The following is a 24,073-nucleotide window of genomic DNA, read 5'->3' as shown; positions in this document are numbered from 1 at the left end:
TCAGTCAGTCCCACAGAGACAGGGCCGCACAATCGAGGGGTCAGTCAGTCAGTCCCACAGAGACAGGGCCGCACTATCGAGGGGTCAGTCAGTCAGTCACACAGAGACAGGGCCGCACTATCGAGGGGTCAGTCAGTCAGTCACACAGAGACAGGGCCGCACTATCGAGGGGTCAGTCAGTCAGTCACACAGAGACAGGGCCGCACTATCGAGGGGTCAGTCAGTCAGTCCCACAGAGACAGGGCCGGACTATCGAGGGGTCAGTCAGTCACACAGAAACAGGGCCGCACTATCGAGGGGTCAGTCAGTCAGTCACACAGAGACAGGGCCGCACTATCGAGGGGTCAGTCAGTCACACAGAGACAGGGCCGCACTATCGAGGGGTCAGTCAGTCAGTCACACAGAGACAGGGCCACACTATCGAGGGGTCAGTCAGTCAGTCCCACAGAGACAGGGCCGCACTATCGAGGGGTCAGTCAGTCAGTCCCACAGAGACAGGCCCTCACTATCGAGGGGTCAGTCAGTCCCACAGAGACAGGGCCGCACTATCGAGGGGTCAGTCAGTCCCACAGAGACAGGGCCGCACTATCGAGGGGTCAGTCAGTCAGTCACACAGAGACAGGGCCGCACTATCGAGGGGTCAGTCAGTCAGTCCCACAGAGACAGGGCCGCACTATCGAGGGGTCAGTCAGTCAGTCACACAGAGACAGGGCCGCACTATCGAGGGGTCAGTCAGTCAGTCACACAGTGACAGGGCCGCACTATCGAGGGGTCAGTCAGTCAGTCACACAGAGACAGGGCCGCACTATCGAGGGGTCAGTCAGTCAGTCCCACAGAGACAGGGCCGCACTATTGAGGGGTCAGTCAGTCAGTCACACAAAGACAGGGCCTCACTATCGAGTGGTCAGTCAGTCACACAGAGACAGGGCCGCACTATCGAGGGGTCAGTCAGTCAGTCCCACAGAGACAGGGCCGCACTATCGAGGGGTCAGTCAGTCAGTCACACAGAGACAGGGCCGCACTATCGAGGGGTCAGTCAGTCAGTCCCACAGAGAGAGGGCCGCACTATCGAGGGGTCAGTCAGTCAGTCACACAGAGACAGGGCCGCACTATCGAGGGGTCAGTCAGTCACACAGAGACAGGGCCGCACTATCGAGGGGTCAGTCAGTCAGTCCCACAGAGACAGGGCCGCACTATCGAGGGGTCAGTCAGTCCCACAGAGACAGGGCCGCACTATCGAGGGGTCAGTCAGTCAGTCACACAGAGACAGGGCCGCACTATCGAGGGGTCAGTCAGTCAGTCACACAGAGACAGGGCCGCACTATCGAGGGGTCAGTCAGTCAGTCACACAGAGAGAGGGCCGCACTATCGAGGGGTCAGTCAGTCACACAGAGACAGGGCCGCACTATCGAGGGGTCAGTCAGTCAGTCACACAGAGACAGGGCCGCACTATCGAGGGGTCAGTCAGTCACACAGAGACAGGGCCGCACTATCGAGGGGTCAGTCAGTCAGTCACACAGAGACAGGGCCACACTATCGAGGGGTCAGTCAGTCAGTCCCACAGAGACAGGGCCGCACTATCGAGGGGTCAGTCAGTCACACAGAGACAGGGCCGCACTATCGAGGGGTCAGTCAGTCAGTCACACAGAGAGAGGGCCGCACAATCGAGGGGTCAGTCAGTCAGTCACACAGAGACAGGGCCGCACTATCGAGGGGTCAGTCAGTCACACAGAGACAGGGCCGCACTATCGAGGGGTCAGTCAGTCCCACAGAGACAGGGCCGCACTATCGAGGGGTCAGTCAGTCAGTCACACAGAGACAGGGCCGCACTATCGAGGGGTCAGTCAGTCAGTCCCACAGAGACAGGGCCGCACTATCGAGGGGTCAGTCAGTCAGTCCCACAGAGAGAGGGCCGCACTATCGAGGGGTCAGTCAGTCAGTCCCACAGAGACAGGGCCGCACTATCGAGGGGTCAGTCAGTCAGTCTCACAGAGACAGGGCCGCACTATCGAGGGGTCAGTCAGTCAGTCACACAGAGACAGGGCCGCACTATCGAGGGGTCAGTCAGTCAGTCACACAGAGAGAGGGCCGCACTATCGAGGGGTCAGTCAGTCAGTCACACAGAGACAGGGCCGCACTATCGAGTGGTCAGTCAGTCAGTCCCACAGAGACAGGGCCGCACTATCGAGGGGTCAGTCAGTCCCACAGAGACAGGGCCGCACTATCGAAGGGTCAGTCAGTCAGTCCCACAGAGACAGGGCCGCACTATCGAGGGGTCAGTCAGTCAGTCACACAGAGACAGGGCCGCACTATCGAGGGGTCAGTCAGTCACACAGAGACAGGGCCGCACTATCGAGGGGTCAGTCAGTCCCACAGAGAGAGGGCCGCACTATCGAGCGGTCAGTCAGACAGTCCCACGGAGACAGGGCCGCACTATCGAGGGGTCAGTCAGTCAGTCACACAGAGACAGGGCCGCACTATCGAGGGGTCAGTCAGTCAGTCACACAGAGACAGGGCCGCACTCTCGAGGGGTCAGTCAGTCAGTCACACAGAGACAGGGCCGCACTATCGAGGGGTCAGTCAGTCAGTCCCACAGAGAGAGGGCCACACTATCGAGGGGTCAGTCAGTCAGTCACACAGAGACAGGGCCGCACTATCGAGGGGTCAGTCAGTCAGTCACACAGAGACAGGGCCGCACTATCGAGGTGTCAGTCAGTCAGTCACACAGAGACAGGGCCGCACTATCGAGGGGTCAGTCAGTCAGTCACACAGAGACAGGGCCGCACTATCGAGGGGTCAGTCAGTCAGTCACACAGAGACAGGGCCGCACTATCGAGGGGTCAGTCAGTCAGTCACACAGAGACAGGGCCGCACTATCGAGGGGTCAGTCAGTCAGTCACACAGAGACAGGGCCGCACTATCGAGGGGTCAGTCAGTCAGTCACACAGAGACAGGGCCGCAATATCGAGGGGTCAGTCAGTCAGTCACACAGAGAGAGGGCCGCACTATCGAGGGGTCAGTCAGTCACACAGAGACAGGGCCGCACTATCGAGGGGTCAGTCAGTCAGTCCCACAGAGACAGGGCCGCACAATCGAGGGGTCAGTCAGTCAGTCCCACAGAGACAGGGCCGCACTATCGAGGGGTCAGTCAGTCAGTCACACAGAGACAGGGCCGCACTATCGAGGGGTCAGTCAGTCAGTCACACAGAGACAGGGCCGCACTATCGAGGGGTCAGTCAGTCACGCAGAGACAGGGCCGCACTATCTAGGGGTCAGTCAGTCAGTCCCACAGAGACAGGGCCGCACTATCGAGGGGTCAGTCAGTCAGTCCACAGAGACAGGGCCGCAATATCGAGGGGTCAGTCAGTCAGTCCCACAGAGACAGGGCTGCACTATCGAGGGGTCAGTCAGTCAGTCACACAGAGACAGGGCCGCACTATCGAGGGGTCAGTCAGTCAGTCCCACAGAGAGAGGGCCGCACTATCGAGGGGTCAGTCAGTCAGTCACACAGAGACAGGGCCGCACTATCGAGGGGTCAGTCAGTCAGTCACACAGAGACAGGGCCGCACTATCGAGGGGTCAGTCAGTCAGTCACACAGAGAGAGGGCCGGACTATCGAGGGGTCAGTCAGTCAGTCCCACAGAGACAGGGCCGCACTATCGAGGGGTCAGTCAGTCAGTCACACAGAGACAGGGCCGCACTATCGAGGGGTCAGTCAGTCACACAGAGACAGGGCCGCACTATCGAGGGGTCAGTCAGTCAGTCACACAGAGACAGGGCCACACTATCGAGGGGTCAGTCAGTCAGTCCCACAGAGACAGGGCCGCACTATCGAGGGGTCAGTCAGTCAGTCCCACAGAGACAGGCCCTCACTATCGAGGGGTCAGTCAGTCCCACAGAGACAGGGCCGCACTATCGAGGGGTCAGTCAGTCCCACAGAGACAGGGCCGCACTATCGAGGGGTCAGTCAGTCAGTCACACAGAGACAGGGCCGCACTATCGAGGGGTCAGTCAGTCAGTCCCACAGAGACAGGGCCGCACTATCGAGTGGTCAGTCAGTCAGTCACACAGAGACAGGGCCGCACTATCGAGGGGTCAGTCAGTCAGTCACACAGAGACAGGGCCGCACTATCGAGGGGTCAGTCAGTCAGTCCCACAGAGACAGGGCTGCACTATCGAGGGGTCAGTCAGTCAGTCACACAGAGAGAGGGCCGCACTATCGAGGGGTCAGTCAGTCAGTCCCACAGAGACAGGGCCGCACTATCGAGGGGTCAGTCAGTCAGTCCCACAGAGACAGGGCCGCACTATCGAGGGGTCAGTCAGTCAGTCACACAGAGACAGGGCCGCACTATCGAGGGGTCAGTCAGTCAGTCACACAGAGACAGGGCCGCACTATCGAGGGGTCAGTCAGTCAGTCACACAGAGACAGGGCCGCACTATCGAGGGGTCAGTCAGTCCCACAGAGACAGGGCCGCACTATCGAGGGGTCAGTCAGTCAGTTACACAGAGACAGGGCCGCACTATCGAGGGGTCAGTCAGTCAGTCCCACAGAGACAGGGCCGCACGATCGAGGGGTCAGTCAGTCAGTCACACAGAGACAGGGCCGCACTATCGAGGGGTCAGTCAGTCACACAGAGACAGGGCCGCACTATCGAGGGGTCAGTCAGTCAGTCACACAGAGAGAGGGCCGCACTATCGAGGGGTCAGTCAGTCAGTCACACAGAGACAGGGCCGCACTATCGAGGGGTCAGTCAGTCACACAGAGACATGGCCGCACTATCGAGGGGTCAGTCAGTCCCACAGAGACAGGGCCGCACTATCGAGGGATCAGTCAGTCACACAGAGACAGGGCCGCACTATCGAGGGGTCAGTCAGTCACACAGAGACAGGGCCGCATTATCGAGGGGTCAGTCAGTCAGTCACACAGAGACAGGGCCGCACTATCGAGGGGTCAGTCAGTCAGTCACACAGAGACAGGGCCGCACTATCGAGGGGTCAGTCAGTCAGTCACAGAGACAGTGCCGCACTATCGACGGGTCAGTCAGTCACACAGAGACAGGGCCGCACTATCGAGGGGTCAGTCAGTCACACAGAGACAGGGCCGCACTATCGAGGGGTCAGTCAGTCAGTCACACAGAGACAGGGCCGCACTATCGAGGAGTCAGTCAGTCACACAGAGACAGGGCCGCACTATCGAGGGGTCAGTCAGTCAGTCACACAGAGACAGGGCCACACTATCGAGGGGTCAGTCAGTCAGTCCCACAGAGACAGGGCCGCACTATCGAGGGGTCAGTCAGTCAGTCCCACAGAGACAGGCCCTCACTATCGAGGGGTCAGTCAGTCCCACAGAGACAGGGCCGCACTATCGAGGGGTCAGTCAGTCCCACAGAGACAGGGCCGCACTATCGAGGGGTCAGTCAGTCAGTCACACAGAGACAGGGCCGCACTATCGAGGGGTCAGTCAGTCAGTCACACAGAGACAGGGCCGCACTATCGAGGGGTCAGTCAGTCAGTCACACAGAGACAGGGCCGCACTATCGAGGGGTCAGTCAGTCAGTCACACAGAGACAGGGCCGCACTATCGAGGGGTCAGTCAGTCAGTCCCACAGAGACAGGGCCGCACTATCGAGGGGTCAGTCAGTCAGTCACACAGAGAGAGGGCCGCACTATCGAGGGGTCAGTCAGTCAGTCACACAGAGACAGGGCCGCACTATCGAGGGGTCAGTCAGTCAGTCACACAGAGACAGGGCCGCACTATCGAGGGGTCAGTCAGTCAGTCACACAGTGACAGGGTCGCACGATCGAGGGGTCAGTCAGTCAGTCACACAGTGACAGGGCCGCACTATCGAGGGGTCAGTCAGTCAGTCACACAGAGACAGGGCCGCACTATCGAGGGGTCAGTCAGTCAGTCACACAGAGACAGGGCCGCACTATCGAGGGGTCAGTCAGTCAGTCACACAGAGACAGGGCCGCACTATCGAGGGGTCAGTCAGTCAGTCACACAGAGACAGGGCCGCACTATCGAGGGGTCAGTCAGTCAGTCACACAGAGACAGGGCCGCACTATCGAGGGGTCAGTCAGTCAGTCACACAGAGACAGGGCCGCACTATCGAGGGGTCAGTCAGTCAGTCACACAGAGACAGGGCCGCACTATCGAGGGGTCAGTCAGTCCCACAGAGACAGGGCCGCACTATCGAGGGGTCAGTCTGTCAGTCACACAGAGACAGGGCCGCACTATCGAGGGGTCAGTCAGTCACACAGAGACAGGGCCGCACTATCGAGGGGTCAGTCAGTCAGTCACACAGAGAGAGGGCCGCACAATCGAGGGGTCAGTCAGTCAGTCACACAGAGACAGGGCCGCACTATCGAGGGGTCAGTCAGTCACACAGAGACATGGCCGCACTATCGAGGGGTCAGTCAGTCCCACAGAGACAGGGCCGCACTATCGAGGGGTCAGTCAGTCACACAGAGACAGGGCCGCACTATCGAGGGGTCAGTCAGTCAGTCACACAGAGACAGGGCCGCACTATCGAGGGGTCAGTCAGTCAGTCACACAGAGACAGGGCCGCACTATCGAGGGGTCAGTCAGTCACACAGAGACAGGGCCGCACTATCGAGGGGTCAGTCAGTCCCACAGAGACAGGGCCGCACTATCGAGCGGTCAGTCAGTCAGTCCCACAGAGACAGGGCCGCACTATCGAGGGGTCAGTCAGTCAGTCACACAGAGACAGGGCCGCACTATCGAGGGGTCAGTCAGTCCCACAGAGACAGGGCCGCACTATCGAGGGGTCAGTCAGTCAGTCACACAGAGAGAGGGCCGCACTATCGAGGGGTCAGTCAGTCAGTCACACAGAGACAGGGCCGCACTATCGAGGGGTCAGTCAGTCCCACAGAGACAGGGCCGCACTATCGAGGGGTCAGTCAGTCAGTCCAACAGAGACAGGGCCGCACTATCGAGGGGTCAGTCAGTCAGTCACACAGAGACAGGGCCGCACTATCGAGGGGTCAGTCAGTCCCACAGAGACAGGGCCGCACTATCGAGGGGTCAGTCAGTCAGTCACACAGAGACAGGGCCGCACTATCGAGGGGTCAGTCAGTCAGTCACACAGAGACAGGGCCGCACTATCGAGGGTTCAGTCAGTCAGTCACACAGAGAGAGGGCCGCACTATCGAAGGGTCAGTCAGTCAGTCACACAGAGACAGGGCCGCACTATCGAGGGGTCAGTCAGTCAGTCACACAGAGACAGGGCCGCACTATCGAGGGGTCAGTCAGTCAGTCACACAGAGACAGGGCCGCACTATCGAGGGGTCAGTCAGTCAGTCACAGAGACAGGGCCGCACTATCGAGGGGTCAGTCAGTCACACAGAGACAGGGCCGCACTATCGAGGGGTCAGTCAGTCACACAGAGACAGGGCCGCACTATCGAGGGGTCAGTCAGTCAGTCACACAGAGACAGGGCCGCACTATCGAGGGGTCAGTCAGTCACACAGAGACAGGGCCGCACTATCGAGGGGTCAGTCAGTCAGTCACACAGAGACAGGGCCACACTATCGAGGGGTCAGTCAGTCAGTCCCACAGAGACAGGGCCGCATTATCGAGGGGTCAGTCAGTCAGTCCCACAGAGACAGGCCCTCACTATCGAGGGGTCAGTCAGTCCTATAGAGACAGGGCCGCACTATCGAGGGGTCAGTCAGTCAGTCCCACAGAGACAGGCCCTCACTATCGAGGGGTCAGTCAGTCAGTCACACAGAGACAGGGCCGCACTATCGAGGGGTCAGTCAGTCACACAGAGAGAGGGCCGCACTATCGAGGGGTCAGTCAGTCAGTCACACAGTGACAGGGCCACAGTATCGAGGGGTCAGTCAGTCAGTCCCACAGAGAGAGGGCCGCACTATCGAGGGGTCAGTCAGTCAGTCCCACAGAGACAGGGCCGCACTATCGAGGGGTCAGTCAGTCACACAGAGACAGGGCCACACTATCGAGGGGTCAGTCAGTCAGTCACACAGAGAGAGGGCCGCACTATCGAGGGGTCAGTCAGTCAGTCACACAGAGACAGGGCCGCACTATCGAGGGGTCAGTCAGTCAGTCCCACAGAGACAGGACCACACTATCGAGGGGTCAGTCAGTCAGTCACACAGGGACAGGGCCGCACTGTCGAGGGGTCAGTCAGTCAGTCCCACAGAGACAGGGCCGCACTATCGAGGGGTCAGTCAGTCAGTCACACAGAGACAGGGCCGCACTATCGAGGGGTCAGTCACACAGAGACAGGGCCGCACTATCGAGGGGTCAGTCAGTCACACAGAGACAGGGCCGCACTATCGAGGGGTCAGTCAGTCTGTCCCACAGAGACAGGGCCGCACTCTCGAATGGTCAGTCAGTCACACAGAGAGAGGGCCGCACTATCGAGGGGTCAGTCAGACACACAGGGACAGGGCCGCACTATCGAGGGGTCAGTCAGTCAGTCCCACAGAGACAGGGCCGCACTATCGAGGGGTCAGTCAGTCAGTCACACAGAGACAGGGCCGCACTATCGAGGGGTCAGTCGGTCAGTCACACAGAGAGAGGGCCGCACTATCGAGGGGTCAGTCGGTCAGTCACACAGAGACAGGTCCCAGCATTGACCAGCCCCCTACCCCAACACAGACCGTGAGAGAGCATTCCAAATTCCCCTTACCTTGCCCATTCCAGAGTACGCGTGTCCCATCTTGACAATCACCGGAAATTTGGAAGTTGTTAGCTGCAGATTGAAGGAACACATCACTTTATTATCTCACTGGAATCAGATTCAGACTGTGGGAGGGTCAGTGCTGAGGGAGGGTCAGTGCTGAGGGAGGGTCAGTGCTGAGGGAGGGTCAGTGCTGAGGGAGTGGGGGCTGTGGGAGGGTCAGTGCTGATGGAGTGGGTGCTGTTGGAGGGTCAGTGCTGAGGGAGTGGGGGCTGTGGGAGGGTCAGTGCTGAGGGAGGGTCAGTGCTGAGGGAGGGTCAGTGCTGAGGGAGTGAGGGCTGTGGGAGGGTCAGTGCTGTGGGAGGGTCAGTGCTGAGGGAGTGGGGGCTGTGGGAGGGTCAGTGCTGTGGGAGGGTCAGTGCTGAGGGAGTGGGGGCTGTGGGAGGGTCCGCGCTGAGGCCATTGTGGGACCAATGTCATTAACTTGATCATGTTTCAATGTTGCTCTGTGGGATCTTACTGTGCAGTAATGACCTCAGATCTCCGACACATTGAGAAGCTCTGTAGAAATCTCATCTGGATATTAGGATCTGGACATCCCTGCCTGGTACAGCGTCTCCCATTTGCCCGTGAATGCCCCCCTGGAGGTTGTTGGGGGTGTGGTGAGTGGTTAACTTGAAGCCCTGGAGTTCCCCATGCCGCACAGTGGCCCTTTAGTTTGGGGGGGGGGGGGGTGGGTCCAAGGACCCGGACCCCAGAGACACTGATAAAATAGTTCACATCATTCCCAGTCAGGGTGGGGTTAGTCACGGTGGTCTCGGAGGGGGGCGTAGGTGCCCCACCCCCATCCGCTGCCCCCTTGCCCTTACGGCAGTGACAGGGGTGGGTTAGAGGAGACGGTACGGAAGGTGCGCTCAGAGGCGAGTCGTTACAGTGCGACCGGCTGGCCCCCCGCATCGGTGCTCGAGAGAGAGGGAGTGTTGGAGCTCAGCCGGGCATTCCTAATGAGCCCAGCTACCTCGGGGGGGGGGGGGGGGAGGGAGGGAGTGTTGGCGCTCAGCCGGGCATTCCTAATGAGACCATCTACATTGGTAATGGAGGGAAGGAGTGTTGAATGTTTGCTACAGAGCATTGGAGAGAGAGCGGGGAATGTGATGAGTTTGGGGATGGATACAGGGCTATGGGGAGAGAGAGTGGGGCAGTGGGATTAGTTTGGGGATGGATACAGGGCGATGGGGAGAGAGAGTGGGGGACAGTGGGATTAGTTTGGGGATGGATACAGGGCTATGGGGAGAGAGAGGGGCAGTGAGATTAGTTTGGGGATGGATACAGGGCTATGGGGAGAGAGAGAGGGGGGACAGTGGGATTAGTTTGGGGATGGATACAGGGCAATGGGGAGAGAGTGGGGCAGTGGGATTAGTTTGGGGATGGATACAGGGCAATGGGGAGAGAGTGGGGCAGTGGGATTAGTTTGGGGATTGATACAGGGCTATGGGGAGAGGGAGCGGGGCAGTGGGATTAGTTTGGGGATCGATACAGGACTATGGGGAGAGAGAGTGGGACAGTGGGATTAGTTTGGGGATGGATACAGGGCTATGGGGAGAGAGAGTGGGGGACAGTGGGATTAGTTTGGGGATGGATACAGGGCTATGGGGAGAGAGAACGGGGACAGAGGGATTAGTTTGGGGATGGATACAGGGCTATGGGGAGAGAGAGGGGCAGTGAGATTAGTTTGGGGATGGATACAGGGCTATGGGGAGAGAGAGAGGGGGGACAGTGGGATTAGTTTGGGGATGGATACAGGGCAATGGGGAGAGAGTGGGGCAGTGGGATTAGTTTGGGGATGGATACAGGGCAATGGGGAGAGAGTGGGGCAGTGGGATTAGTTTGGGGATTGATACAGGGCTATGGGGAGAGGGAGCGGGGGGGCAGTGGGATTAGTTTGGGGATCGATACAGGACTATGGGGAGAGAGAGTGGGACAGTGGGATTAGTTTGGGGATGGATACAGGGCTATGGGGAGAGAGAGTGGGGGGCAGTGGGATTAGTTTGGGGATGGATACAGGGCTATGGGGAGAGAGTGGGGGACAGTGGGATTAGTTTGGGGATGGATACAGGGCTATGGGGAGAGAGAGTGGGACAGTGGGATTAGTTTGGGGATTGATACAGGGCTATGGGGAGAGAGTGGGGCAGTGGGATTAGTTTGGGGATGGATACAGGGCGATGGGGAGAGAGTGGGGCAGTGGGATTAGTTTGGGGATGGATACAGGGCTATGGGGAGAGAGAGGGGCAGTGAGATTAGTTTGGGGATGGATACAGGGCTATGGGGAGAGAGAGAGGGGGGACAGTGGGATTAGTTTGGGGATGGATACAGGGCAATGGGGAGAGAGTGGGGCAGTGGGATTAGTTTGGGGATGGATACAGGGCAATGGGGAGAGAGTGGGGCAGTGGGATTAGTTTGGGGATTGATACAGGGCTATGGGGAGAGGGAGCGGGGCAGTGGGATTAGTTTGGGGATCGATACAGGACTATGGGGAGAGAGAGTGGGACAGTGGGATTAGTTTGGGGATGGATACAGGGCTATGGGGAGAGAGAGTGGGGGGCAGTGGGATTAGTTTGGGGATGGATACAGGGCTATGGGGAGAGAGTGGGGGACAGTGGGATTAGTTTGGGGATGGATACAGGGCTATGGGGAGAGAGAGTGGGACAGTGGGATTAGTTTGGGGATTGATACAGGGCTATGGGGAGAGAGTGGGGCAGTGGGATTAGTTTGGGGATGGATACAGGGCTATGGGGAGAGAGAGTGGGGCAGTGGGATTAGTTTGGGGATGGATACAGGGCTATGGGGAGAGAGAGCGGGGGCAGTGGGATTAGTTTGGGGATGGATACAGGTCTATGGGGAGAGAGAGCGGGGGCAGTGGGATTAGTTTGGGGATGGATTCAGGGCTATGGGGAGAGAGAGCGGGGGGACAGTGGGATTAGTTTGGGGATCGATACAGGGCTATGGGGAGAGAGAGCGGGGGGACAGTGGGATTAGTTTGGGGATCGATACAGGGCTATGGGGAGAGAGAGTGGGGGGCAGTGGGATTAGTTTGGGGATTGATACAGGGCTATGGGGAGAGAGAGTGGGGGGCAGTGGGATTAGTTTGGGGATCGATACAGGGCTATGGGGAGAGAGAGTGGGGCAGTGGGATTAGTTTGGGGATGGATACAGGGCTATGGGGAGAGAGAGAGGGGCAGTGGGATTAGTTTGGGGATCGATACAGGGCTATGGGGAGAGAGAGTGGGGCAGTGGGATTAGTTTGGGGATGGATACAGGGCTATGGGGAGAGAGTGGGGCAGTGGGATTAGTTTGTGGATCGATACAGGGCTATGGGGAGAGAGAGTGGGGCAGTGGGATTAGTTTGGGGATGGATACAGGGCTATGGGGAGAGAGAGTGGGGACAGTGGGATTAGTTTGGGGATGGATACAGGTCTATGGGGAGAGAGAGTGGGGCAGTGGGATTAGTTTGGGGATCGATACAGGGCTATGGGGAGAGAGAGCGGGGCAGTGGGATTAGTTTGGGGATGGATACAGGGCTATGGGGAGAGAGAGCGGGGGCAGTGGGATTAGTTTGGGAATGGATACAGGTCTATGGGGAGAGAGAGCGGGGCAGTGGGATTAGTTTGGGGATCGATACAGGGCTATGGGGAGAGAGAGTGGGGCAGTGGGATTAGTTTGGGGATGGATACAGGGCTATGGGGAGAGAGAGCGGGGGACAGTGGGATTAGTTTGGGGATGGATACAGGGCTATGGGGAGAGAGAGCGGGGCAGTGGGATTAGTTTGGGGATCGATACAGGGCTATGGGGAGAGAGAGCGGGGCAGTGGGATTAGTTTGGGGATGGATACAGGGCTATGGGGAGAGAGAGCGGGGGGACAGTGGGATTAGTTTGGGGATCGATACAGGGCTATGGGGAGAGAGAGCGGGGGGGCAGTGGGATTAGTTTGGGGATGGATACAGGGCTATGGGGAGAGAGAGCGGGGCAGTGGGATTAGTTTGGGGATGGATTCAGGGCTATGGGGAGAGAGAGCGGGTCAGTGGGATTAGTTTCGGGATGGATTCAGGGCTATGGGGGGAAAGTGGGGACAGTGGGATGAGTTTGGGGATGGATACAGGGCTATGGGGAGAGAGAGTGGGGCAGTGGGATTAGTCTGGGGATTGATACAGGGCTATGGGGAGAGAGAGCGGGGGGACAGTGGGATTAGTTTGGGGATCGATACAGGGCTATGGGGAGAGAGAGCGGGGGGACAGTGGGATTAGTTTGGGAATCGATACAGGGCTATGGGGAGAGAGAGTGGGGGACAGTGGGATTAGTTTGGGGATTGATACAGGGCTATGGGGAGAGAGAGTGGGGGACAGTGGGATTAGTTTGGGGATGGATACAGGGCTATGGGGAGAGAGAGCGGGACAGTGGGATTAGTCTGGGGATTGATACAGGACTATGGGGAGAGAGAGTGGGGGCAGTGAGATTAGTTTGGGGATCGATACAGGACTATGGGGAGAGAGAACGGGGACAGAGGGATTAGTTTGGGAATGGATACAGGGCTATGGGGAGAGAGAGAGTGGGGGCAGTGGGATTAGTTTGGGGATGGATACAGGGCTATGGGGAGAGAGAGCGGGGACAGTGGGATTAGTTTGGGGATGGATACAGGGCTATGGGGAGAGAGAGTGGGACAGTGGGATTAGTTTGGTGATGGATACAGGGCTATGGGGAGAGAGAGTGGGGGCAGTGGGATTAGTTTGGGGATTGATACAGGGCTATGGGGAGAGAGTGAGGCAGTGGGATTAGTTTGGGGATGGATACAGGGCTATGGGGAGAGAGAGTGGGGACAGTGGGATTAGTTTGGGGATGGATACAGGGCTATGGGGAGAGAGAGTGGGGACAGTGGGATTAGTTTGGGGATGGATACAGGGCTATGGGGAGAGAGAGTGGGACAGTGGGATTAGTTTGGGGATGGATACAGGGCTATGGGGAGAGAGAGTGGGGGCAGTGGGATTAGTTTGGGGATGGATACAGGGCTATGGGGAGAGAGAGTGGGACAGTGGGATTAGTTTGGGGTTTGATACAGGGCTATGGGGAGAGAGAGTGGGGACAGTGGGATTAGTTTGGGGATGGATACAGGGCTATGGGGAGAGAGAGTGGGGCAGTGGGATTAGTTTGGGGGTGGATACAGGTCTATGGGGAGAGAGAGCGGGGCAGTGGGATTAGTTTGGGGATGGATACAGGTCTATGGGGAGAGAGAGCGGGGCAGTGGGATTAGTTTGGGGATCGATACAGGGCTATGGGGAGAGAGTGGGGGGCAGTGGGATTAGTTTGGGGATGGATACAGGGCTATGGGGAGAGAGAGCGGGGCAGTGGGATTAGTTTGGGGATGGATTCAGGGCTATGGGGAGAGAGAGCGGGGGCAGTGGGATTAGTTTGAGGATGGATTCAGGGCTATGGGGAGAGAGAGCGGGTCAGTGGGATTAGTTTGGGGATGGATTCAGGGCTATGGGGGGAAAGTGGGGACAGTGGGATGAGTTTGGGGATGGATACAGGGCTATGGGGAGAGAGAGCGGGGGGACAGTGGGATTAGTTTGGGGATTGATACAGGGCTATGGGGAGAGAGAGCGGGGGGACAGTGGGATTAGTTTGGGGATCGATACTGGGCTATGGGGAGAGAGAGTGGGACAGTGGGATTAGTCTGGGGATTGATACAGGACTATGGGGAGAGAGAGTGGGGGCAGTGAGATTAGTTTGGGGATCAATACAGGACTATGGGGAGAGAGAACGGGGACAGAGGGATTAGTTTGGGAATGGATTCAGGGCTATGGGGAGAGAGAGAGTGGGGGCAGTGGGATTAGTTTGGGGATGGATACAGGGTTATGGGGAGAGAGAGTGGGGCAGTGGGATTAGTTTGGGGATTGATACAGGGCTATGGGGAGAGAGAGTGGGACAGTGGGATTAGTTTGGGGATTGATACAGGGCTATGGGGAGAGAGAGTGGGGACAGTGGGATTAGTTTGGGGATGGATACAGGGCTATGGGGAGAGAGAGTGGGACAGTGGGATTAGTTTGGGGATTGATACAGGGCTATTGGGAGAGAGAGTGGGGACAGTGGGATTAGTTTGGGGATGGATACAGGGCTATGGGGAGAGAGAGTGGGGACAGTGGGATTAGTTTGGGGATTGATACAGGGCTATGGGGGAGAGAGAGCGGGGGCAGTGGGATTAGTTTGGGGATGGATACAGGGCTATGGGGGAGAGAGAGCGGGGGCAGTGGGATTAGTTTGGGGATGTATACAGGGCTATGGGGAGAGAGAGCGGGGGACAGTGGGATTAGTTTGGGGATTGATACAGGGCTATGGGGAGAGAGAGTGGGGGGCAGTGGGATTAGTTTGGGGATCGATACAGGGCTATGGGGAGAGAGAGTGGGGCAGTGGGATTAGTTTGGGGATGGATACAGGGCTATGGGGAGAGAGAGAGGGGCAGTGGGATTAGTTTGGGGATCGATACAGGGCTATGGGGAGAGAGAGTGGGGCAGTGGGATTAGTTTGGGGATGGATACAGGGCTATGGGGAGAGAGAGTGGGGCAGTGGGATTAGTTTGTGGATGGATACAGGGCTATGGGGAGAGAGAGTGGGGACAGTGGGATTAGTTTGGGGATGGATACAGGTCTATGGGGAGAGAGAGTGGGGACAGTGGGATTAGTTTGGGGATGGATACAGGGCTATGGGGAGAGAGAGCGGGGGCAGTGGGATTAGTTTGGGGATCGATACAGGGCTATGGGGAGAGAGTGGGGGGCAGTGGGATTAGTTTGGGGATGGATACAGGGCTATGGGGAGAGAGAGCGGGGGCAGTGGGATTAGTTTGGGGATCGATACAGGGCTATGGGGAGAGAGTGGGGGGCAGTGGGATTAGTTTGGGGATGGATACAGGGCTATGGGGAGAGAGAGCGGGGCAGTGGGATTAGTTTGGGGATGGATTCAGGGCTATGGGGAGAGAGAGCGGGGACAGTGGGATTAGTTTGGGGATGGATTCAGGGCTATGGGGAGAGAGAGCGGGGGGACAGTGGGATTAGTTTGGGGATGGATTCAGGGCTATGGGGGGAAAGTGGGGACAGTGGGATGAGTTTGGGGATGGATACAGGGCTATGGGGAGAGAGAGTGGGACAGTGGGATTAGTTTGGGGATGGATACAGGGCTATGGGGAGAGAGAGCGGGGGGACAGTGGGATTAGTTTGGGGATCGATACAGGGCTATGGGGAGAGAGAGCGGGGGGACAGTGGGATTAGTTTGGGAATCGATACAGGGCTATGGGGAGAGAGAGTGGGGGACAGTGGGATTAGTTTGGGGATTGATACAGGGCTATGGGGAGAGAGAGCGGGACAGTGGGATTAGTCTGGGGATTGATACAGGACTATGGGGAGAGAGAGTGGGGGCAGTGAGATTAGTTTGGGGATCGATACAGGACTATGGGGAGAGAGAACGGGGACAGAGGGATTAGTTTGGGAATGGATACAGGGCTATGGGGAGAGAGAGAGTGGGGGCAGTGGGATTAGTTTGGGGATCGATACAGGGCTATGGGGAGAGAGAGTGGGGACAGTGGGATTAGTTTGGGGATGGATACAGGGCTATGGGGAGAGAGAGTGGGGGGCAGTGGGATTAGTTTGGGGATCGATACAGGGCTATGGGGAGAGAGTGGGGACAGTGGGATTAGTTTGGGGATGGATACAGGGCTATGGGGAGAGAGAGTGGGACAGTGGGATTAGTTTGGGGATTGATACAGGGCTATGGGGAGAGAGAGTGGGGACAGTGGGATTAGTTTGGGGATGGATACAGGGCTATGGGGAGAGAGAGTGGGACAGTGGGATTAGTTTGGGGATGGATACAGGGCTATGGGGAGAGAGCGGGGGGCAGTGGGATTAGTTTGGGGTTTGATACAGGGCTATGGGGAGAGAGAGTGGGGACAGTGGGATTAGTTTGGGGATGGATACAGGGCTATGGGGAGAGAGAGTGGGGACAGTGGGATTAGTTTGGGGATGGATACAGGGCTATGGGGAGAGAGAGTGGGGCAGTGGGATTAGTTTGGGGGTGGATACAGGTCTATGGGGAGAGAGAGCGGGGCAGTGGGATTAGTTTGGGGATGGATACAGGTCTATGGGGAGAGAGAGCGGGGCAGTGGGATTAGTTTGGGGATCGATACAGGGCTATGGGGAGAGAGTGGGGGGCAGTGGGATTAGTTTGGGGATGGATACAGGGCTATGGGGAGAGAGAGCGGGGCAGTGGGATTAGTTTGGGGATGGATTCAGGGCTATGGGGAGAGAGAGCGGGGGCAGTGGGATTAGTTTGAGGATGGATTCAGGGCTATGGGGAGAGAGAGCGGGTCAGTGGGATTAGTTTGGGGATGGATTCAGGGCTATGGGGGGAAAGTGGGGACAGTGGGATGAGTTTGGGGATGGATACAGGGCTATGGGGAGAGAGAGCGGGGGGACAGTGGGATTAGTTTGGGGATCGATACAGGGCTATGGGGAGAGAGAGCGGGGGGACAGTGGGATTAGTTTGGGGATCGATACTGGGCTATGGGGAGAGAGAGTGGGGGACAGTGGGATTAGTTTGGGGATTGATACAGGGCTATGGGGAGAGAGAGCGGGACAGTGGGATTAGTCTGGGGATTGATACAGGACTATGGGGAGAGAGAGTGGGGGCAGTGAGATTAGTTTGGGGATCAATACAGGACTATGGGGAGAGAGAACGGGGACAGAGGGATTAGTTTGGGGATGGATACAGGGCTATGGGGAGAGAGAGAGTGGGGGCAGTGGGATTAGTTTGGGGATGGATACAGGGCTATGGGGAGAGAGAGTGGGGGGACAGTGGGATTAGTTTGGGGATGGATACAGGGCTATGGGGAGAGAGAGTGGGACAGTGGGATTAGTTTGGGGATTGATACAGGGCTATTGGGAGAGAGAGTGGGGACAGTGGGATTAGTTTGGGGATGGATACAGGGCTATGGGGAGAGAGAGTGGGGGGACAGTGGGATTAGTTTGGGGATGGATACAGGGCTATGGGGAGAGAGAGTGGGGGGACAGTGGGATTAGTTTGGGGATGGATACAGGGCTATGGGGAGAGAGAGTGGGACAGTGGGATTAGTTTGGGGATTGATACAGGGCTATTGGGAGAGAGAGTGGGGACAGTGGGATTAGTTTGGGGATGGATACAGGGCTATGGGGAGAGAGAGTGGGACAGTGGGACAGTGGGATTAGTTTGGGGATGGATACAGGGCTATGGGGAGAGAGAGTGGGACAGTGGGATTAGTTTGGGGATTGATACAGGGCTATGGGGAGAGAGAGTGGGGACAGTGGGATTAGTTTGGGGATGGATACAGGGCTATGGGGAGAGAGAGTGGGACAGTGGGATTAGTTTGGGGATTGATACAGGGCTATTGGGAGAGAGAGTGGGGACAGTGGGATTAGTTTGGGGATGGATACAGGGCTATGGGGAGAGAGAGTGGGACAGTGGGACAGTGGGATTAGTTTGGGGATGGATACAGGGCTATGGGGAGAGAGAGTGGGGACAGTGGGATTAGTTTGGGGATTGATACAGGGCTATGGGGGAGAGAGAGCGGGGGCAGTGGGATTAGTTTGGGGATGGATACAGGGCTATGGGGGAGAGAGAGCGGGGGCAGTGGGATTAGTTTGGGGATCGATACAGGGCTATGGGGAGAGAGAGCGGGGGACAGTGGGATTAGTTTGGGGATGGATACAGGGCTATGGGGAGAGAGAGTGGGGCAGTGGGATTAGTTTGGGGATGGATACAGGGCTATGGGGAGAGAGAGTGGGGGCAGTGGGATTAGTTTGGGGATGTATACAGGGCTATGGGGAGAGAGAGTGGGGCAGTGGGATTAGTTTGGGGATGGATACAGGGCTATGGGGAGAGAGAGTGGGGCAGTGGGATTAGTTTGGGGATGGATACAGGGCTATGGGGAGAGAGAGTGGGGGCAGTGGGATTAGTTTGGGGATGTATACAGGGCTATGGGGAGAGAGAGCGGGGGGGCAGTGGGATTAGTTTGGGGATCGATACAGGGCTATGGGGAGAGAGCGGGGGGCAGTGGGATTAGTTTGGGGATGGATACAGGGCTATGGGGAGAGAGAGTGGGGGGACAGTGGGATTAGTTTGGGGATTGATACAGGGCTATGGAGAGAGATAGCGGGGGACAGTGGGATTAGTTTGGGGATGGATACAGGGCTATGGGGAGAGAGAGTGGGGCAGTGGGATTAGTTTGGGGGTGGATACAGGGCTATGGGGAGAGAGAGCGGGGACAGTGGGATTAGTTTGGGGATTGATACAGGGCTATGGAGAGAGATAGCGGGGGACAGTGGGATTAGTTTGGGGATGGATACAGGGCTATGGGGAGATAGCGGGGGACAGTGGGATTAGTTTGGGGATGGATACAGGGCTATGGGGAGAGAGAGCGGGGACAGTGGGATTAGTTTGGGGATGGATGCAGGGCTATGGGGAGAGAGAGCGGGGACAGTGGGATTAGTTTGGGGATGGATACAGGGCTATGGGGAGAGAGAGCGGGGGACAGTGGGATTAGTTTGGGGATCGATACAGGGCTATGGGGAGAGAGAGCGGGGGACAGTGGGATTAGTTTGGGGTCGATACAGGGCTATGGGGAGAGAGAGTGGGGGACAGTGGGATTAGTTTGGGGATCGATACAGGGCTATGGGGAGAGAGAGTGGGGCAGTGGGATTAGTTTGGGGATGGATACAGGGCTATGGGGAGAGAGAGTGGGGCAGTGGGATTAGTTTGGGGATGGATACAGGGCTATGGGGAGATAGCGGGGGACAGTGGGATTAGTTTGGGGTCGATACAGGGCTATGGGGAGAGAGAGTGGGGGCAGTGGGATTAGTTTGGGGATGGATACAGGGCTATGGGGAGATAGCGGGGGACAGTGGGATTAGTTTGGGGATCGATACAGGGCTATGGGGAGAGAGAGTGGGGCAGTGGGATTAGTTTGGGGATGGATACAGGGCTATGGGGAGAGAGAGTGGGGCAGTGGGATTAGTTTGGGGATGGATACAGGGCTATGGGGAGATAGCGGGGGACAGTGGGATTAGTTTGGGGTCGATACAGGGCAACATTGAGGAGAACGATGTGATGGGAGAGCACGGGTGTAGGGCTGAATGGCTTCCTTCAGATCCTTTCCTGGAACACTGTCCTAGCAGCTCGTGAGCTGAGGAAGAGCCTGAGGCAGTTCCAGGAATTTTGGAGGGTGCTGGCAGGGATGTGAGGTCAGGACGTGAGGTCAGGACATTACCTCAGCGACTTTGTGAATTCCACAGACAATTCCTATGTTCCGAATCAGCACTGTCTACGTCAGAATTTACTGAGCTCAGTCTCCTGCCTACGAAGGGCACGTTAATGATGGAAAGATTAACTCAAAACAACGGCCTGACTCACCACGAGAGAGAGAGAGAGAGAGAGAGAGAGAGAGAGTCAGAGAGAGAGAGAGAGTCAGAGAGAGAGAGAGAGAGAGAGTCAGAGAGAGAGAGAGAGAGTCAGACAGAGGGAGAGAGAGAGAGAGTCAGACTGAGAGAGAGAGAGAGTCAGAGAGAGAGAGAGAGAGTCAGAGAGAGAGAGAGAGAGAGAGTCAGACAGAGGGAGAGAGTCAGAGAGAGAGAGAGAGAGAGTCAGACTGAGAGAGAGAGAGAGTCAGACAGAGGGAGAGAGAGAGAGTCAGAGGGAGAGAGAGAGAGAGTCAGACAGAGGGAGAGAGAGAGAGAGTCAGACAGAGGGAGAGAGAGAGAGTCAGAGAGAGAGAGAGAGAGAGAGTCAGACTGAGAGAGAGAGAGAGAGTCAGACAGAGAGAGAGAGAGAGAGTCAGACTGAGAGAGAGAGAGAGAGACTCAGACAGAGAGTTAGAGAGAGAGAGAGAGTCAGACAGAGAGAGAGAGAGAGAGAGTCAGACTGAGAGAGAGAGAGAGAGAGACTCAGACAGAGAGAGAGAGAGAGAGAGTCAGTCTGAGAGAGAGAGAGAGACTCAGAGAGTTAGAGAGAGAGAGAGAGAGGCAGACAGACAGAGAGAGAGAGAGTCAGGCAGACAGAGAGAGAGAGAGACAGAGAGAGGCAGACAGAGAGAGAGAGAGAGAGAGAGAGACAGAGAGAGGCAGACAGACAGAGAGAGAGAGAGTCAGGACAGAGAGAGAGAGGCAGACAGAGAGAGAGAAAAATGACTCACAGTATTCTTGATAATTTCACTTGCATGACACCTACCTCACCATGGATCGGGACAGCACAGGGTTAGATACAGAGTAAAGCTCCTTCTACACTGTCCCCCCCACTCCCAGGGACAGCACAGGGTTAGATACAGGGTAAAGCTCCCTCTACGCTGTCCCCCCCTCAAGTACTCCCAGGGACAAGGGGTTAGATACAGAGTAAAACTCCCTCTACAGACACACACATGCTGTCTCACACACCTATACAGACACACACACACACTCTAACACACTCTCTGACATATACACAGACACAAGACACACACACTCTCACACACATACACAGACACACACACATACACAGATATACGCAGACACACACACATACACAAACACACACACACTCTCACACATACACAGAAACACACACACTCACAGACACACACACAGACATACACACTCTCACACACATACAGATGTACACACACAAATACACACACTCTCACACGCATATACACAGCACACATACTCACGCACACACACACAGATAGACACACACAGACACACAAACACACATACTCACGCACACACACACAGACACACAAACACACATACTCTCACACACCCACACATACATACACACTCTTACACACATACACAGGCACACACACACATACATACACACTCTTACACAAATACACACACTCTCACACACATACACACACACAAATACACACACACACATATACACACACAGATATACCACACACACACAAACACATACACACAGCACAGATACACACACACATACACAGACACACAAACAGACACACATTCACACACGCATACACACACACACACACTCTCGCACACATACAGATACACACACACACAAATACACACACTCTCACACACATATACACAGCACACATACTCACGCACACACACATACACAGACACACAAACACACATACTCTCACACACACACATACACACACACTCTTACACACATACACAGACACACACACAAATACACACACACTCACACACATACACACACACAGATATACCACACACACACAGAAACACATACACACAGCACAGATACACACACACATACACAGACACACAAACACACACTCTCACACAAACACATACATGCACACACACTCTCACACACATACACAGACACACACACATACACAGATACACACACATACACAGACACACACACAGACTCTCACACACACAGACACACACACTCTCACACACATATACAGATACACACATACATACACACAGACACACACTCTCACACACATACACAGATACACACAAACACACACACATACACAGATATACACACACACAAACACACACACTCTCACACACATACACAGATACACACACACACAAACACACACACTCTCACACACATACACAGATACACACATACATACACACACACACACATACAGATATACACACACACAAGCACACATACTCTCGCACACACACAGATAGACACACATACACAGACACACATACACAAACACATACACACTCACACACATACACAGACACACATACACAGACACACACACACTCTCGCACACACACACACACGCACTCTCACACACATACACAGATATACCACACACAGACACACAAACACACATACTCTTGCACACACACATACGCACACACTCTCACACACAGATACACACACACAAACACACACTCTCACGCACACATACACACACGCACACACATACACAGACACGCACTGTTGCACACACGCACAGATACACACACACATACACACAAACACACACACTCTCACACATGCACAGACACACACTGTCGCACGCACACAGATACACACACATACACACAAACACACACTCTCACACACATCCACAAACACACACACTCTCACGCACACATACACACACGCACACACATACACAGACACGCACTGTTGCACACACGCACAGATACACACACACATACACACAAACACTCACACTCTCACACATGCACAGACACACACTGTCGCACGCACACAGATACACACACATACACACAAACACACACTCTCACACACATCCACACACACACACACAAACACACACACTCTCACACACATACACAGATACACACATACATACACACACACACACATACAGATATACACACACACAGACACACACTCTCGCACACACACAGATACACACACACATAAACACACACACTCTCACACACATACACACACACAGATACACACACACATACACAGACACACACTGTCGCACACACACAGATACACACACATACACAGACACACAAACACACACACACTCACACACACACAGTCACACACCCACACATACACATTCACACACACACACAGACACACACATACACAGACAAACACACATACACCCACAGAGACACACACACATACACAGACACACGCTGACACACACACATGCACACACACACACAGATACACACACAACTCACACAGAGACACACACACTCACAGACACTCACACACTCACAGACACAAACACACACTCACACACACACACACTCACACAGAGACACGCACTCTCACACAGACACACAGAAACACACACACACACACACAGACACACGCGCGCACGCACACACAGACACACAGACACAGACACACAGACACACGCGCGCACGCACACACAGACACACAGACACAGACAGATTCTGAAGCTCAGTTGGGGGGAATTTGGCATGATGGTGGAAAGAGAGAGTGTGAGAGAGAGAGAAGGAGAGAGAGAGAGAGTGAGAGACAGAGAGAAGGAGAGAGAGTGTGAGAGAGAGAGAGAAGGAGTGAGAGGGAGAGTGAGAGACAGAGAGAAGGAGAGAGAGAGAGAGTGAGAGACAGAGAGAAGGAGAGAGAGGGAGAGTGAGAGACAGAGAAGGAGAGAGAGAGAGTGTGAGAGACAGAGAGAAGGAGAGAGAGAGAGAGTGAGAGACAGAGAGAAGGAGAGAGAGAGAGTGTGAGAGACAGAGAGAAGGAGAGAGAGAGAGTGTGAGAGACAGAGAGAAGGAGAGAGAGAGAGAGTGTGTGAGAGAGAGAGAAGGAGTGAGAGAGAGAGTGAGAGACAGAGAGAAGGAGAGAGAGAGAGT

At 55.8% G+C, this 24,073-nt stretch overlaps 1 protein-coding gene across 1 annotated transcript in view; it reads right to left on the bottom strand.

The window, feature by feature from the left end:
• LOC140468688 (synapsin-1-like) overlaps nucleotides 1–24,073 on the bottom strand; it is a 179,168-nt gene that overhangs the window by 3,734 nt on the left and 151,361 nt on the right. The window contains exon 6 of the mRNA XM_072564762.1: nucleotides 8,676–8,738. Within this exon, the coding sequence (XP_072420863.1) occupies nucleotides 8,676–8,738 (63 nt within the window). The remainder of the gene's footprint in view (nucleotides 1–8,675; nucleotides 8,739–24,073) is intronic.

Source organism: Chiloscyllium punctatum, chromosome 47, assembly GCF_047496795.1.
Source record: "Chiloscyllium punctatum isolate Juve2018m chromosome 47, sChiPun1.3, whole genome shotgun sequence".
NCBI classification, from domain to species: Eukaryota; Metazoa; Chordata; class Chondrichthyes; order Orectolobiformes; family Hemiscylliidae; genus Chiloscyllium; species Chiloscyllium punctatum.
The sequence above is the reverse complement of the archived record's forward strand: the minus strand, read 5'-3'. Positions and strand labels throughout refer to the sequence as shown.